This window comes from Ammodytes marinus, assembly GCF_949987685.1.
Source record: "Ammodytes marinus genome assembly, chromosome: 20".
NCBI lineage: Eukaryota > Metazoa > Chordata > Actinopteri > Uranoscopiformes > Ammodytidae > Ammodytes > Ammodytes marinus.
The window spans coordinates 11838063-11856341 of NC_137224.1; the positions used below are offsets into that span (position 1 = coordinate 11838063).

At 43.7% G+C, this 18279-nt stretch overlaps 1 protein-coding gene across 2 annotated transcripts in view; it reads right to left on the minus strand.

Annotated features, from left to right (window-relative positions):
• Window positions 1-458: 458 nt before the first annotated feature.
• The window catches only part of taok2b (TAO kinase 2b), a gene marked incomplete at its 3' end in the record, with an annotated part of 33134 nt that continues 15313 nt past the window's right edge, over window positions 459-18279 (minus strand). Inside the window, exons 10-21 of one of the 2 annotated variants that reach the window (XM_080048613.1) lie at window positions 18083-18176; window positions 17669-17750; window positions 15238-15405; window positions 13296-13502; window positions 12567-12778; window positions 11107-11284; window positions 10845-10973; window positions 10343-10546; window positions 9592-9831; window positions 3811-4023; window positions 2105-2287; window positions 459-1415 (exon numbers count right to left, since the gene is read on the minus strand). In XM_080048613.1, the coding sequence (XP_079904739.1) occupies window positions 459-1415; window positions 2105-2287; window positions 3811-4023; window positions 9592-9831; window positions 10343-10546; window positions 10845-10973; window positions 11107-11284; window positions 12567-12778; window positions 13296-13502; window positions 15238-15405; window positions 17669-17750; window positions 18083-18176 (2867 nt within the window). Of the gene's footprint in view, window positions 1416-2104; window positions 2288-3810; window positions 4024-4969; window positions 9832-10342; window positions 10547-10844; window positions 10974-11106; window positions 11285-12566; window positions 12779-13295; window positions 13503-15237; window positions 15406-17668; window positions 17751-18082; window positions 18177-18279 lie in introns of those variants that run through there. The other variant, XM_080048612.1, reaches the window with a different exon arrangement.

Consider the following 18279-nt stretch of genomic DNA (forward strand, 5'->3'; position numbering starts at 1 on the left):
TCTCCATTCCGGCGTAGAACATCATAGAAGAAGACATGGCTGCCGCCCGAGGAGGGAAAAAAAGGCAAAATATCCCTTCTTTCACACTTACTATCTCACGTTTATACAGGCGATAACTAAGATAAAAATATTCAACACAAACATCCACTATTTTTTTTGTATCTACTATCACCTGAACCCAGTGGTATTATAGGTGCTTACATTCCTCCCTCCCTCTTTTGTACCTGTGAGAATGGGAGAAAGCCTCTCTTCCCACCCTGAGTCTAAAGAAGCAGGGATCAGCTCAATAAAAGCAGTTTGTCCTCCCTTTGCCTCCGGCCTTGACGGAAAAGGGTGATATCCCATAATCCTCAGTCCAAGAACAAGGCAAAGGTGGCAAGCTGAGAGTATTGAGATGCAACCCTGTGATAGCTACCTTCCTAAATCAACCCCCAGCTCTTCATAGTGTCAACCCCCGTCTAAGAGTAGGAGATGTGGGAGCCATTAGAGATGTGCGAAGTGACCGAGGTGCTTCGGCTCAGGACGCCGTCGCTGCCCGCGGCTCCTCCGGGCCCCCCGCCGGACGCCGTCCTCCTGAGAGGCTGGGGGCTGTTCCTCAGGGCCATGAGGCCAGGGGCGCCGCGTACCGCCAGCCCCCCACCTCCATAGATCCCCCCCTGGGAGGAGGAGGAGGTGGAGGAGGAAGAGGAGGACGGGCCGGAGATGGAGGGAGGTGCGGGCGGCGGGGGAGGCAACATGGCCAGAGACTGGGAGGAGGAGCGCGAGGGCAGGTGGTGGGAGAAGGGCATGGGGTGAGGGTGGGCCAGGTCTCCGCCGGAGCCCCGCACCCCGGCCCACTCACGCTCCTTCTCGCGCTCCCTGTCACGGTCTCGGTCGCGCTCCCTCTCGCGATAGAGCTGTGGCGTGCTCTGGTGGTGGTAGTGCTGCGGCAGGTGGTGGCGCTGGTGGTGCGAGGAGGAGGACGAGGAGGAGGAGGAAGAGGAGGCCGAGGAGCGGGAGGAGTGGTGCGCCTCCCTGCTGTCGCGGCCCAGGCCCAGGAGCATGCCCAGGCCGTGGGAGGAGGAGGACGACGACTCGCTCCTACGCTCACTCTGACCGCTGCTGCTCCCGATGCCGCTGCTAGCGCTGCTGCTGCTGTTGTGGCTGCGGCGGGAGTGATGCTGCTGCTGTGGGGGCGGGGCCTGCGGGTGCATGCCGTGGATCCAGTGGCCGGCGGAGCGGGAGGCGGGGGGCGGCGCGTTGGGGTAGCCCTGCATGGGGTAGGCCTCGCTGGGGATGCCCGACAGCGCCATGTTGCTGAAGCCCAGACGCAAACTCTCTGAGTCAAAGGACTCGATCTCGCTGGCCTGTCGCTCCAGGAGGGTGCGGATGCGGTCAGAGCGCTCGTTCTGCAGGGACAGCATCTCTTCCTCGATCTGAAGAGGAAAACATGAAGACACGTTTTCCTTCATTTCCTAGCATCATTGAAAGGTGTTCAAATGTTAACCTAATGCAAAAGGTCAAGGTTTTGGTTTTGCAAATGTTAAAGACTGTGGAAACTTAATTCTCACCACACGTTAGAGGCTTTTCTTTTGCAGATGGAGTTGAACAAGTGTATAAAATGTGAAACAAATGTGATATGATCGAAAGCCCTGGGGCACATACCTTGTGCTCAAGTTTTTTTCAGTTTTTTTTACGAGAAGTAATGGAAAGGAGCTTGTGGACAAAAATGCCAGTGACACTCTGACGGGTACGGTACATTTCAAATGTGTTAGGTCATGTTTACAAATGTTCTTCTTGTACATCCTATCTCATGCATTGGAGTGACTCCCAAAGACACCTATGTCGTTAAGATACTCTTTATGTCATGGATGCTGGAAAGCCTTTTTGGATCCTTTTTAAAATCATCTTTAATGGTACTACTACTTTTCAAAAAGTCATATCTGAGCTAACGCTGCTATAGCTAACATCAGCACTCCACTGTTATCTTACCTTGGAAATGAATTACACCCAGTTTGCAAACATCTCTGCTGCTCTTAACTGGATTACTTAAAACTTACTGGGGGATTTTACTACATTTTAAGGAGCTTTGCTTTGATAGAAGTGATTGCCAAAGGCGTCTAACCCTCTGCTCCAGCAAGGCGCGGCGGATGGAGACCCTCTGCTCCAGGTCCTTGACCTCCCTGTCGTGCTGTGTGTCCGTGTGGATCTTGATCTTGCTCTGGTAGGCGTTGAGCAGCTCCAGCTCCTGCTGCAGTTGCATCCGCAGCACCTTGTACTCCGCCTCCTGGGTCTCATCCAATCGCAGCTAAGAGATTGAAAAATAGATGGAGTGTTGTGAAATACGGATTTGGCTTGATTGTACGGCTAACAAATTAGTGTTGAGGGTAGAAGAGGAAAGCTTGACAGACATGAAGAAAAGAGGAGAGGATCAGGGGTGTGAGCTGCAGATTGGGTGGTGTTTGATTGTTTGTTTGCCTCCATGTGCTGTATTCTGTAGGGACAACATATTTTCTATGATATTGACTTTTCAGATATCATTTCAAAAAGTTTTAATGTAAAAAAAAAAAATGTTGCCTAAATAAATCAGTATAATATGACGAAATGTAGCTCAACAGATTTGACCTATTTGATGATGCCTATTTCACAGTGCCCATCCAGACAGCAGATCAAATCAAAAGTGTTTCTATATTTAAACATATCATTTTTTTCTGACCTCAAGATTGACATTAATCAGTAAGTGGGAAACCTTCCCAAAGAGACTTTAACCAAAGCATGAGGAGATGTGCGGACCAACAAGGGCAGCAGGGATTTGGCTTACCGGGCTTACGTGGCATGCTGCCATGTGAGGTAATTAAAGCAACACAGAGTTATGTCACCGACAGTTCTGTCATATCCTAGCCTCTTCCTGTTATGTTTTATGAATTTTAAAAGCCTGGGATTTGTGTGTTTAAGAGGCCTACGCTTAGATGAGTTTAAAAGATTAGCCATAAGGGACTCTACAAAAATTACTGACCTATTTAAAAAACTGAATCTCCCAAGCAGTGGTGGATACTGAAATACATTTACTAGTACTATGCTTATGTACACATTTTAAATACTTTACTTTGGTATTCTTTCAGTACATTTTCATGAAAAAAGGAAAATATTTCATCGACCCAGCATCTCAAATGTGGAGATTCACTGGCTTTTAATTTTTTGGGGGGATAATTTAATTTGTGAATGGAGGAAAAAATATACTTATCTCAGGCTGCTGCAATCTTCATGTTAAAGTGTGATGTCCATCTTTATCATAGGTTATGTAAGGTGAAGTGAATGATTGGAAAGATAACGTAGGTGCTTAAAGGGGAACTCCACATGAAATCTGATAAACTGCCCCATATGACATCACTTGAGGCACTTTATAGTGGTTTGAGTTTGAAGACTACTGTTTGAAAATAAAAAACATCTGTCCCCTAAATAGTTTTTGACTAGGAAATGTGTTGAAAAATAAAAAATAAAACTTTGATTATTTTTCTTTTGAACTGTCCATCGGGAGTAATCTTTTTAGGATAAAACAGTGTGTGTGTGTGTCTTATTATATGACCGAATATGAGGTTAATCTCCTAGACATTCAGAGGATAGGATATTTTGGAGGACGACTTGGGACAGGGTTTGTAATAGCAGGTGAAACAGGAAGATAGACAACGTTTGGTACTACACTGGGTGTAGGTGGACTTAAACACTGAGGGCCTGGTAGGAGTCTTGTTGGGACACAGGCAGGGAGTCCTCTCGGGCTCGGCTAGTGGTGGTGCGAGTGTGAAGTGAACAACGTCTTCTTGCCTTACTCACAGCCTGTGTGGACAGCATATCATTGATGGAGTGGTCATACTGCTCGGCCAGGATGGCAAGCTTACGAGTCTGCTCGTCCTTCAACCGCTTCAGCACGGCCTTGTGGTCCGACTTGGGCGTGTTCTCCAGCAGGTGGTTGCGCAGCGCTTTGTACTGGCGGGTTTGGATCTTACAGGTGTCCTGGAACTGCCGCTTAATCTGTAGCTCTTTGGACTGGAGGAGAGAGAAGAGAGATAGAGGCAGCTGGGCTAAAGTGCTCCTGTGCTTTTGTAAATGGACTTCGTAGAACACAGAAAAATAAAAAATTGATGACAGAATTGATGGCTGATGACAAAAAAACATGTACATTATAAGCAATCACAGATTTTAAAAATATAAATACCTGTCAGGTGTTGAATCTTTGCCAGCGACACCATCACGGCCAAGCTGACAAGGCTTTATAACTCACACACTCTCAATCAGCCTTTTTTGTTTGTACATGCGTTCTAATAATATATGTGCTTTATGAAAGGCCTGAAAAGTGAAATGCATTCAAGCATAAATGCTTCTTCAAGGTCTGCTTTGTATTTACACCAGCTGCTTAATTATTATTATTATTATTATATAGTATAGTATTTTCAGTGTAAATGCACAATCTAAAGAAATGATAAAGCATGCTTGATTTCTGTGTCTATTTAATGCTCACAATCATGAAAACAATGTTAATTTGACTGAAGCAATGAATTCATATTTTGTTTTTTCTTTAAACTGGTCACTTGTGGACATTATAAAGGTTCTGAAAGGTTGATATGTAAGAGTATTTGGGGGCTCATTGGAGCCTCAAATGAGTAACAGGATCGTTTAAATTAAATAAAAAATTGTGATTTAGCATATACGACATGGATTCAATTAATACCCCACTTTGGAGCCCTATGAATGACTATATATACACATCAGTTAACGGTTTTAACTGTATTTGATCAGAAATAGCAGGACCTTAGGTGGGTGCTTGACAAAGGAAAACATGAGAACAGATCAAATGTGTGATGATACAGGAGGAATGATGAAGAACAAAATGGTGGAAGGATCTTTCTGTACAGGGGATCAAACAAAAGAACAAACATGCTAATAATGGAAATGGAAATCATAAAAACAAACAAGACAATGATTTTCACACAAAATAATTTATTTTTTTTGTGTAAAGAAAAATCTGGAAGTATGACAAAATATTTCTCTATGCTTGCGAGCCACACAGCCATACAGTACGCCGACACTCATGCAGCTAAAATGAGAATAAAAAGGACAACAGAATGACTGCTGAACACAATGCAGTACTAGTCTTAAAAATACTGCAAACATTTAAAAAAGAACTTAAATAAAATAAAAAACTCAGGGTGATATAACTCAAGACGGTGTCACAACAAAACAGAGTACAAACATGTAAACATACACAGAGGAACAGGAAATAACTGATACTGGAACACAAATGCAAAAACAATGGCCAATAAGTTACATTCAAATAAAAACAATATGGTGAAATGTATTTTTTTTTAACCTAGTCCTCCCAAATGCAGATCACTCAAAAGATTGTCCTATATTTTTGATCCGTCTGGTTTAAATACAGTTAAGATTTGAGCTTTTCTACTTGGTAATTTTCCTCCATGCGAATGGCTCAAATGTTTAAGTCACATGGGTGCATTTTACTCATCTTAACCACATTTTCTTTGCAAATATGCAAACATTTGAAAAAATCCTTATGAATATTACAGCTGCACATTTTCACCTACATTTGGTTCATTTGGACTTCCTTCAATTAAATGTACACATCAGAGCATTTTTGGTATTTACGTTTGCAAGAGCATGAGATAATAGCTGTCGACTTTCTTTTTGGTCCGACTGAAACGATCAACTGATTGGCTGATTGAAAAATTCATCGTTTCAGTTACTATTCAAGTAAAAAATAATGAAATGACAAATCCAGCTTTTCACATCAGAGGATCAGGTGCCATATTTTTAATGTAACCTAAATATCTTATAATGAATAAGTTATTGCAAGACCACATTAGGCTTTAAGGCATTTTTTCACTGTTTTTTGACATTTCCTCTAAATGTTTAATCTACAATATCATAAGCAAATTAATTAGGGCTGTCAAGCGATTAAAAAAATTAATCTAATTAATTACAGGCTCCGTGATTAATTAATCTAAATTAATTGCACACTTATATGGCACTTTTATGCCTGTTTATAAACAACTGTAGGCCTATAGGCTACCGTTCGTCTCTCTCTCTCTCTCTCTCTCTCTCTCTCTCTCTCCGTCTCTCGTAACTTCTGTCTCCTCCCCTCAGCCAGGCTTCTACATTAAATATATTAAGGAACTACTAGCGCCGAAAGAAAAAAAACACAAAAAAACAAGCAGGCTAAATGACGCACAAACACACAAAGGAGGAAAAAAGACAGGCATATGCTAGGAAGAGTGAGAGGGGGCGGGTGTTCCGTTGAGACGATCGCAACTAGCAAACAAAAGTGAGACACGAGGAAGATTGAGAGATAGGCCTACTGTTTTGAACCTACATTGTTAATTAGGCACCCACTAAATCAATAATGCACAGACACTGCGAGAATAACATAAAACGTATTCCTACCTTCATGCTTATTTGCCCTCGGCCCCTTTCCCCTGCTTCTTTCTTTACTCTTTAATCCCGTGCGGGCCGTGTCCGCAAGATACAGGTGCAGCTCCGCTATCATCTCACCTCTTTTGCACCGGGTCAAAGGGCAATATAGAAGTGCGATTAATCTGCGTTAATTTTTTTAATCGCGTTAATTTTTCTGTGATTAATTAATCGAAATTAACGCGTTAATTTGACAGCCCTAAAATTAATCATTAATGACAATAATCATGAGTTGCAGCCCTAAACTGACGTTATCTTAACCCTACATTTGGTATATTTCTTAAATGTTCTTTCTGGATTATCTTCTCTTCATATGATTGTGAACTTCTTATTCTTCACGTTCAGTAGTTGCATCAATCTTTGGACTTATTTAATGATTGCATGTCTCAAAAGATTGTCTATATGGCTTCAGATAAATTAAGCTACATTGAAGTATCAAATAGGCTTTTATTATACCATAATATCCTGCTTTCTTAGGTTTCCACTATAAATCTAGGATATGCCACTTCACAAGAGACTTAACATCTGTGCAAAACAGTAACTAGGCACTCAACTGGTGTAAATGTATGATTATAAAAGGGCAAATTATTTATATATAATTAAATGTTTACATGGTAAATCATAAAAAGATTATTGCATAAAGCGCAATAAAAACAGCATATATACCTATAGTAATATAATATAATATCCAATGATGTCTTGGCATGGAATAATTAACTGGATAGGCTTAATCTTCCAGCTAAAAGGCCTCAAACCTTATTGTTTGAAGTCCTACAAAGTGAGACGTCCGGCCAACGGTTTTCCACTTTGACTTCTAAACATAGAAACTACATTTCAGAGTGATATCAGATATCCTACAGTGGTCCCTGGTATTTCTGCTCAGCCGTTTATTGCACTTTTATACTGACTGAGAGCTAGTGTTCAGGGTGACGTTAGTGATATTATTTTTTGTATTTTTCACAGTATTCAGCTTTTGGAAGTGAAATTATAGCCACAAAGCTACTCAACACTGTAATGTTTGTTCTAAGCACTGAGGTAACAGTGCACTCTATAGAATAAGACCACTATAGAGGGAAAACAAAAGATTGCACAAAAACGGTCTTAAAAATAACCATAAGAATATTTGTCTTACAAATTAAGAGCAAAATAATAAAATTAAAGAAACTTAAAAGGAACTTTTACAAAAAGCACAATAATGTAATGTTCAAACTTCACTGGGTTTGGTACAGTAATGGTTTGGTTCTATGCCTAAGTTCGCAGAGCCAACTGTTTCAACAGTACGTGTGTGCCCCCATGTTTGGACGTGCTTCAACAGCCAAAATCATTTTCAGCCTATGCACCTTGATGTGCTGATGTACGCAGGGTAAAATAAGTCTCCTCTTTCAGAAAATGTGACCAAAAACCAGTTTGGGAATTAAGTAATGAGAGACAAACGTGTGGGCACAAAAAAAACAAAAAAAAACACAAACAATGGCTGATCAATGGAACGCATAATCAACCAGCACACGTATTCCTTCAAATTGTCTTTCACTCTTCTCATCTCCAAGGCCGAATTTTCCCCCTGAGTAACCTTCCGGATGCAGTGCGTCTTAACCTACACTCCCACCTCGCATCCTCACGAAACATCCTCTCCCTCTCTTCCCTCCTCTTCCTTTCCCTCTCTCTCTCCCTCCTCTCCCTCTGTTTCCTCTCTCTCACCTCTCTGGGCAGCAGTATAGGCAACCTGCTCGGGCTCTCCCTTTTCAAGATGCCCACAATTTGCAATTTGGTACGGACATTGAGCGGCAGCTTTTTAAGAAGAGGTCTGGCTAGGTGTAACACTATGGAGTTAGCCAAGTCCGCCAGGACCCCCAGGGGTCGTCTACTGAAACGCTTCACCCAGAGAAGACCCTTGGCCAGGGGAGAGATACTACGGCGGCGAGCTTGATACTCTAAAGGCAAGCTCTTAAGGGGGACCGGGATTTTAGACTGGCGCCCACCCCAATTGCGCCCTGCTTTAGGAAACATCTCATAGAGGTTTCGCTCAGCCATACCACCAAGGACCGACTGGCACATGGCAAACAGAGGTCTAGGCAAGCGGAAAAGGACACGCATGTAGAGGCGGTTGACTTTGCGGGGTGCGTGCTGGAGGAAGTCGCGGGCCGGCCTGACAACCAGCACCACCACCAGGTAGAGAGAGAGGAAAAGAGAGGGAGAGCTGAGGAAGGAGGCTGAGATCAGAATCATGGGGATATAATAAATCCCCAAACTGAAGGAGAGTCCCAAACTGAAGAGGCCGCTGGCCCAGAGGCTGAGTGACAGATAGGAGGAGAGAGACAGGGAGCAGCAGGAACGAAGGAAGAGGTACGAGAAGAAGAGCGCTAAGAAGGCCAGCTCGGCAGAGAGAAGTACCGAGGCCACAGAGGGCAGAGGGGGGGATCGACGGAGGGAGAGGAGAAAGATGGAGAGAAGCATCAGAGTGAGGTTGGAGGGCTGGGCAGCAGCAGAGAGGGAGAGGAGGAGGCAGATGGCGTGAGAGAACAGAGAAGGGAAAGATGTCTGGGCGGGGGCAGGGGGTGAGGTGGGTAAAGGGTCCAGCTCCTCTGCAGCATCGGGGAAGTAAAACTCAGACAGCTCATCGATGTCTCGCTCGCGGAGCCGCCTCTTTTCTGAGGACAGCGATAACATGAGCTCTGACGGACAACCATCTGCCACGCCCCTGCCCTCTTCCTCCTCATCTTCATCAGTGTCTACATGCGCAGCTCTACCGTGGTCGTCCTCAAACTCCCACTGCACCCCCTCTACTTCCCTCAGCTCTGTCCCTTCCTCAACGTTTTCCCACTTCTCCTTCTCATCTTCTCTGACATCATCTCCCTTCACCCTATTGTCGTCTTCCCCCTCCTCTTTCCTTTCAGCCACAGGGACAGTCTCACTCTCGCCCTCCACCTCCTCATCTCTTGGCTCCAGTGGCGCTCCATCAAGCTCATCCTGACCCTCACACGCCTCCTTAGCTACCACCACCTTGCCCTCCTGTTCTAACTGGCCATCCGTCTTGTCCTCCACCTCTACGCCTACATCTACCCCCCCCGGCCGCTCTGTAGGCTGGCCCTCGCCCTGCTCTGGGGACCCCTGGCTCTGGCCGCTCTCACTCACTTTGAGGCTCTTGGGCTGCTGGCGGACCTCCACGGCGTGTTTCTGACGCAGCTCCTGCTCGCGCCTCTTGTTGTACTCCATCTGGTTGGTGAGCTCCGTCTGGTGCTGCGTGCGGATCAGCTCGGCCCGCGTGTGCTGCACCAAGCCCAGCTGGCGGAACTCCAGCTCCTGGGTGGACTCGTGGTGACGGAGGAGCATGGCGCACTCCAGGTCCTTCAGAGTCTGCTTCTTGTTCAGATCCTCCAAAGTAAAAAATAAATAAATATGATAATGAGACAGGAAGGATATTCTACATTTTTGGATAGATTTTTCTACAAACCTATGTTTCAGTTAAGTGACGAGCTGAGTTGATTATGTTTGTTAAAGTATAGTGTAACATAGCGAAATGCTTATTCCTATTAGCGAGTAAATGGGGTTTTCGATTATATGTTAGCATTGCCAAATGGTTGTAGCAGTTATTCTCAATATGCAGAAAGATATTCTGTCTTTAATGACTAAATGCAATCATCGCAATGACGTCAATGCAGCCTGATTGGAGGTGGTGCGCAGCTAGACGCAGTAAAATAGGTGATGGAAATGCAAATGAGCACCGCACGGTTTGACTCGGCACAGCCAAAAGTGCAAGTGGAAAAGACCCATTATAATGACTGAAAGTAAATCCTACTGGACAACTGGCTACTTAAAATATGTAATTGGCAGTATTTAACTGTAGATCCATCTTTGACGTGCCACTCAAATTTTAAAAGTGTACCTCTCTTAGCAGATCCTGCTCCAGGTTGTGCCGTGCCAGCAGCATCTTCCTCTTGTACTGGCGACACTGCAGCTCATAGTACTGCCTCTGCCGTCGCAGCAGGCCAGCCTCTTCCTCTGCCTGCAGCTGCTGCAGACATTCCTTCTGATGCACCAACCACTCTTGTTTCTCCCGCTTTGGTGTTGACTGGTTCTCATTCAGTTCCTTGAGGGGAGACATATCCAGTGTTCAGTAGTGTATAGTTCAGTGCTTAGGTACAGTAGTGTTAGCTGAAAAGGCATTATAACCAAGCTGAAAGATCAATGCTGTTTATGTAGTGTAAATGTGATGCAGGTTTCATTTATGTTGCAGGGTAGAACTGAAAAGAACATGAAAGTTAAATTTTTATTGAATTGAACTGGATCACAAAACAGGAACTGTGTTTTATAATGGTATATCTTACACAAATACTTTAGTGGGATTAAGCGGTCCGGTGACATAATGTGACTAAAGCTAAAAGCACCTCTTTGAGCTGCTCCTTGCGTTGGCGATACTGCCGTTTCTGGGACTCCAACAGGCTTGTCAACTCCTTCTTCTGCTGGGCCAGTATGTGCTGCTGGAACTTCTTTTCCTCAGCCAGGACTCCCTTAGTCTGTGGGAAAAAGAACTGCCGACCTCACACCTCGGTTTAAACCATGCGCTTCCTGACTTCCTAGTCTAGTTTCACTCCCCCCCCCCCCCTTACTCGTACTCATGTGTCCCTCACTCCTCCTCCATTAGCTCACCTCCTTGTCCAGTATAACCATGTGCTTCTTGGAGAGTTTTTCTCCCTCCATGGAGAAGCTGTTCCTCTGGTTCTCCAGCTCTTTGTCCAGTCTCAGCTGGTGTTCATCCATCTCTGACTTCAGCTTGTTCTCCAGGCCCATCAGCTGCTTCTGGTGCTGCCGCCGCATTCGCTTGTACCTGTGGGGAGACACGGGCGGGAGGTTAGCTGGAAGGAAGTCAGTCCCAGGAACACTGAGGGCGCACTCACACTAGGCAAGTTTGCCTGTACAGTGCTCCAGCACCATTGCCCCCCCTCCCCACTCCCCCACTGGCATGTGCTCACACTGCTCCTGGCCTGGGCACGATTGCCCTTCCCTACGTCACCGTGTGCGTTTGGGATTTGGAGCATAGTCTACTTGTAGGCTATACGACTATTTGTGAATATTTTCATCCGGACAAATTTGCATCAAATATTCCACTTCCACATTAGACCAAAGAGAATCCTTACGCAATATATATTTCTTAAAATGTAGCCTTGACGTAATGGGTCGCGGTGGACAGTCTCATATAAATGTACAGCGCGCTGTTTATTATTAATATAATGGCCCGTCATCAGACCATACGTACTGGATGGTTTTATACACATCGATTGCTCCATCAAGTAATCCAAGTCAGAACTTTTTGTATGGGCAGAGAGCGATATTTTAAGTGTATCTTTATAAAGTTTCTGATTAAACGTAAGTGTAGGCTACTGTTTCCTTATCACCGGACCGCCGAGTTCCGCTGTGTGTTGTTTTGGGTTCGTCTCCACAGCCGTGCGTAAAGACAGCATTATAACAGCTGACGGGAGGAAAAAGAAAAAAATCATCTGACGAACGTGAGTAAACACTGCGGGCCTTAAGGCAGCGGTCAAGAAAAACCTTTTTGCTTTGCTTTCTGCTGCTCTCACCTTTTTAGCTCTCCCTCTTTTGTTAGCCCACACCTAGGCCTACACACACATTTTATGTTCAAGTCCAAGTGGTGGGCAATTCTGGTGCCGACTAGTAAGGCCGTGGACGTTTAACCGACTATGCATCCTTACTAAATTCGCCTGTGCGCTTGCTTGTGCGCGTGTCATCTCATTAGCATCTGTACCGTGCCCGCGCACACCTCTCCCAATCGTGCCGTGGCCGAGGAAGTGTTCCGTGCTGGAGTATGGATGCCGTGCTCACACTAGCCAGAAAATCTAGACTTTAGGGGCAAACGTGCTAGGGCACGAACAGATGGCCTAGTGTGAGTGCGCCCTGACACTACTTGCCTGGCTTTTTTTTCCTACCCATGACAATTTTCTTTGCTCTCTTTGAAGTTCAAATGTTACAGCTGTCTGTTTTATTTAAAGTTTTATATGTTAGGCAGCGGGATTAGGAGTTTTACAAATTTTTACAAATAGTTGATTGATCTTCCTTTTATAGCCATATTTGCATGTATATCAATAGTTTACCCAGACATCTGCTCTCTCAGGGCTGAGCCCTGCTCATGTTCCTGGATCTGACGGGTGACGAGCGAGGCCGTCCTGATGGTGGCAAAATGGTCTCTGCCTCTGCGACGCCTCCCTCCTCCTCTTTCTCTTTCTCCGCCTCCACCAGCGGAAGAAGCTTCCCGGACTAAGTCAACCTCTGGCTGATACGGGTCATCGTAGATGTTGTCATGGCTCTACATAGTGCAGACACAGGATAGGGATTTTCAATTGACTTGTCTTCTAACTCTGTCATCTTAGTACTTAAGAGTCCGCCAAAACTTGATCTCTGGCAGTTGGTCTGGTGAGCTTGCTGCAATGCTTCCTGGTCATGTTAATGACACGTCTACTGTGCATTTGCGGCCCTAAACTGGGGCTGCTATTACCTTCCATTTCCTACAGGTGGAGTTTGCATGTGATAAACTGCTGTGGTCCATCTGCAGCCAATACATAGTTTAACAGTTTATCCCAGTCTAGTATTTAAGTAAGAGAACATGCTTAAAACGACTTAACCTTTATGTCTATTTATTTTTAAAGTAAAAGTTGACTTAATCATAGGAAACATTTTTATAGAAAGGGATACTTTTCTTTATCTTAACGTAAGATTATTTCAATTACGATATATAAGTCTGTCAAATGTGTCAAAGTGCGGGTTGGGAGGGTCAACATACACACACACCCCCCACCCACAGACAGTTAGGCATAAAGACTGACCAGGGGCTTGTGCAGAACAGAGCTGTTGGAGGTGACCGTGTGCTCTCCCTCCTGCATCATGGCCATCTCTCCGCTGTCATCAGAGCCGTCTGCCAGGCTGTTGACCGAGCTGCTCTGGGAGCTAGCGCTGATTGACATGGATGGCAGAGAGTGGGAGCTCTCCATGCTGTTGACTGTGCCGGTGCGCAACATATACTGCTCCACATCCTGGTGGAGAGGAAAGCAGTAGGATGTGTAGTTCAGTTCTAAAAACATTTATTAAAACGCGTGTGGGGAAAGACAACACTTCAAGAGTGGTGATAGGGGTTTCTTTACTTCATAGGGGGATGGTAGCTGTGGTAAAAGTGGTTTGTTTATCAGTTTATAGTGAACATAAAAAGGCTTATTCTATGAAAACCTTTCTGAGCAGACAGAGTAAAATATGAAACATGTTAACAGCGAGACATACTCTAGAAAAGAAAAGCACCGCATTCTCTGGATTCCTTCATTTCCTTTTTGGAGGGGGAACAACCAACTGGAATTAAATGTTGATGGAAACAAAGGCTTTTGTATGGAGAGGAAGGGGTCATAAGTTCACAATGTATATTGAGAAGAACATTACAAAGGCAGGATGGATGCTAAAACCAGCTGGCTGTGATATATACTTCTTCCACTGCAGTTTGAGAGTTTGTCTTTAAGGCAGCTACTGCTAGTACTTTATTATTTTGTTTAAATAGAAACCTTCTTTATTTGGAGTTACTCCAGGGGCTTGGTTTTGAAGAGTGAGTGATATTTTCCAATGTTATATTTACAATAATCGATGTAATCAACAAATGATGACTACACACAGTCTTTTCAAATGTGTTTTTAAATAAAATTTTCCATATCATAACCAAATATTCATTTAATCAACTTACAGTTGTGAAAAAGAGGTGAGTCAAAGTGAGTAGTTTATGGCTGTAATTTGAATGCGTCAGAGATTTAATCTACACTTGCGTTAATATATCGAATTGGACCCTTAATACTTCCCTGCTTAAAGGGTAACTGCACCCCCTGTTTGAGCTACTGCACGATTTTGAAAAATGCTTTCAGACCATGGATTCTGAATTCCGTTTGAGAACCATTGTTTTTAAACATTCCGACATCAGCCGGCCGACTTTCGGGAGGGAGGGGGCGCGCGGTGTCTGTGAAGGAGGGGGCTAGCTGCTAGTAGCTGTCACTCAGGAAGATCTGAATGACATGACTTCATGGAAATATCGAGTGACACAAAGTCTAACGGCACTATCGCTACACAGTGAGCTCATATATGCCACACAGATAGGTCGTCTGAGGTGGAGGACTTTCTTATTCTAAATTGTTGGCGGGTGTTTCTATCGTAGTGTTAGGAGACCGAGTAGCGCAAGTGAACGAGCGGCAGTGTGTGTGTGTGTGTGTGTGTGTGTGTGTGTGTGTGTGTGTGAGCGAGGAGAGCGAGCGGTAGCGTGTGTCAATAAAGTGAAACAATGAACGAGTCCGGGTCTGTGTGTGTGTGAGCGCAAGCGAGATATTGCAGACACACTGTCGGTAGAAGTGAAGGGTGTTAACCCCCGAAATAACATCCTTGGAGGGACAGTATAACAGTAGACGCTTATGGACCAGCCATGGACCTGTGAAGAGCGTGCCTGGCTTTGCGGCGACGTGATGACGTACATGGGGTCAAAAAAGTCCCATGTACGTCATTTTTCGAATCCGAAGAAAAAAGTTTTTTTCAAATCTTAGTAAAGTTCTAAAATGATTTACAATACAAAACATTTCTTAAATTGCCGATATTTAACATATTGCAATTTTTTTCAGTATTAACACCAGCATATATGTGTTCCTTAACAACATAGTGATTTAATTCAGCTTATATCTCAAAAAACAAGTAAAAGGGTGCAGTTACACTTTAATGACCCTCATGTCTCCTGCGACAGCCCATTCTTACCTCTTCCTCATCACCTCCTTCTGGTGCAGGGCCATTGTGTGCCTCATGGAAGAGGATTTTCTTCATTTTCCGGTACTGAAGGTTGTCCAGCTCGCGGACAGCATCCTTGGTGCGTGAGATCAGGTCCATCACTGCTGTCACGGGACGCTCTCTGCATAGGAAATGGTGCTGGGTGGATGAAAGGGAGAGAGAAATAGATAAGAGATGGGGAGAACAACTCAATAGACACAGGAGTCTGAAAGCAATGCAACATGTATAACGCCAACAACATTTTGATGGAAGGTTTTTATTTAAATAGATAAGCTGGGGCCACTATGGATTTTTTTGTGCGTTTACACTTATTTGGGTTGACCAAATCAGAATATACTGGGACAATTAGTCCTTATTAAGCATATGGCCATCATTGTTGGCACATACAGTCATATGAAAAAGTTTGGGAACCCCTCTCAGCCGGCATTATAATTGACTCTGCTTTCACAAAAAAAATATAAAAGTGGTATGTCTTTAATTTACCAGGAACAGTTAAGTACTGGGATGTTTTCCAAACAAAGATTTTTTGAAAAGCAGTATTTGGTTGTATGAAATAAAATAAAATGTGAAAAACTGGCTGTGCAAAAATATGGGTACCTTGTGGTTTTGTTGATTTTAATGCCTGTAACAGCATGTAAAACGGATGACTTTAAACACAAAGTTGGTTGGATTATGTTGTTAAGCCTTGAACCTCATATAATTGTCTGTTTAATCATGAGAAAATGTATTTTAGGTGCCTAAACGCAAGTTGCACTTCTCTTTGACTCTCTGCTGAAGTGAGACAGAATGGGATCATCAAAGCAGCTCCCAAAAGATCTGAAAAACAAAGATTGTTCATTGTCATGGTTTAGGGGAAGGCTACAAGAAGCTTTCCCAAAGGTTTCAATTGTCAATTTCGACTGTAGGGAACGTTGTCAGGAAATGGAAGGACACAGGCATAGTGGCAGTTAAACCCAGGCATGGCAGACCAAGAAAAAAACAGGAGCGGCATAGGTGGAGGATTGTGAGAATGCTTGCACACAACCCACAGATCACCTCCAAAGACCTGCAAGAACATCTGGCTGCATATGGTGCATCTGTACATCGTTCAACAATTCAGCACAATTTGCACCAAAACATCTGCTTTTTATAAAGACCAAATAACTTAATTTTTGTCTCATCAGTCCAAAGCATTTTCTTCCAATATGAAGCTGGCTTGTCTAAATGAGCTTTTGCATACTCCATGCAACTGTATCTGTGGCGTGGGCGCAGAAAGGGCTTCCTTCTCATCACCCGGCCATACAGATGTTTTGGTGCAAATTGCACTGAATTGTAGAACCATGTACAGATACACCATCTGCAGCCAGATGTTCTTGCAGGTCTTTGGAGGTGATCTGTGGGTTGTGTGCAACCATTCTCACAATCCGCCGCATATGCCGCTCTTGTACTTTTCTTGGTCTGCTAGACCTGGGTTTAACTGCAACTGTGCCTGTGTCCTTCCATTCCCTGACAACGTTCCTTACAGTAGAAATTGACAATTGAAACCTTTGGGATAGCTTCTTGTAGCCTTCCCCTAAACCATGACAATGAATAATCTTTGTTTTTAAGATCTTTTGGGAGCTGTTTTGATGATCCCATTCTGTCTCACTTCAGCAGAGAGTCAAAGAGAAGTGCAACTTGCATTTAGGCACCTAAAATAAATTTTCTCATGATTAAACAGACAATTATATGAGGTTCAAGGCTTAACAACATAATCCAACCAACTTTGTGTTTAAAATCATCAGTTTTACATGCTGTTAAAGGCATTAAAATCAACAAAACCACAAGGGTACCCATATTTTTGCACAGCCAGTTTTTCACATTTTATTTTATTTCATACAACCAAATACTGCTTTTCAAAAAATCTTTGTTTGGAAAACATCCCAGTACTTAGCTGTTCCTGGTAAATTAAAGACATAACACTTTTATATTTTTTTTGTGAAAGCAGAGTCAATTATAATGCCGGCTGAGAGGGGTTCCCAAACTTTTTCATATGATTGTAAGTGGCATATTAACTTAACTACTCTGCATATACTTTCCGAGGATGGTCGTCTATCACACCAATGCTTCCCAATGACATCCCCCCTCATCGTTTCCTTTTGATATTTCCCTTTGATGTTCAAGTGCAAACCACATCATTTGTTTACCAAACAGCAAAAGGCTGACCTGCTTGTTATGCCAGCGAACACTTGAGCCAACAGTAAGAGCAAATGTGGCAACTACCTTAGTATTTATTCAAAACTTAACAGCTGGTTGCAGCTGGTTTCAAAGGAGCACTTCATGTCGCTTTAAATGTTCTCTTGCTTGATCATAAAGACAATCTCTAACAGTTCCCTGCCTGCCTTCAAATACAACATCAAACTATTCTTTGGACGCTGTGTACCTTCAGCAGCACATCAGAGGTAGGTCTGTCCTGGGCGATCTTCTGCAAACAGGAGTCCACAAAATTGCGGAAGTAATCCGACCTGAGAATGATAAAAACGTCATTATGGAAACAATTGCGATGAATTGTGATGTATAAAAGCAGTTTGATAGTGTTCCAACAGTAACATAAATCCATTCATTCAGGTGGACTACTTTTTTCAAAATAAACTTTTAACTTTTTTATTTATTTTCTTATTGTTGTTGTAGTTAATGAACGGATTTCACACAGAATTTGGCTTAAGACCCTTTTAAATGGGCCTATTCTGACAGCACACTGGGGCATGACACAAGCTTCACACAGGAGGTTGTGTGGGTTCTGTCAATATTGAACAGGAATGATAAAACTGCGTCTTTATATTACACCATCTCTTACCAGTGATTCGACTGCAACACGGGGCTCTCATTCTGGGCGATGTGGTATAAGGCACTCATAGCATTCATGTTGAACAGAGGAGGCTTCCTTTCCGCTAGAGAATGGCGAAGAACGACATAAGAGTGACGGAGACAGTGAAAGAACAAGAAAAACATGAAAAAAAAGGGAAAATGTTGGATGCTTTCAGCTTCATGCAC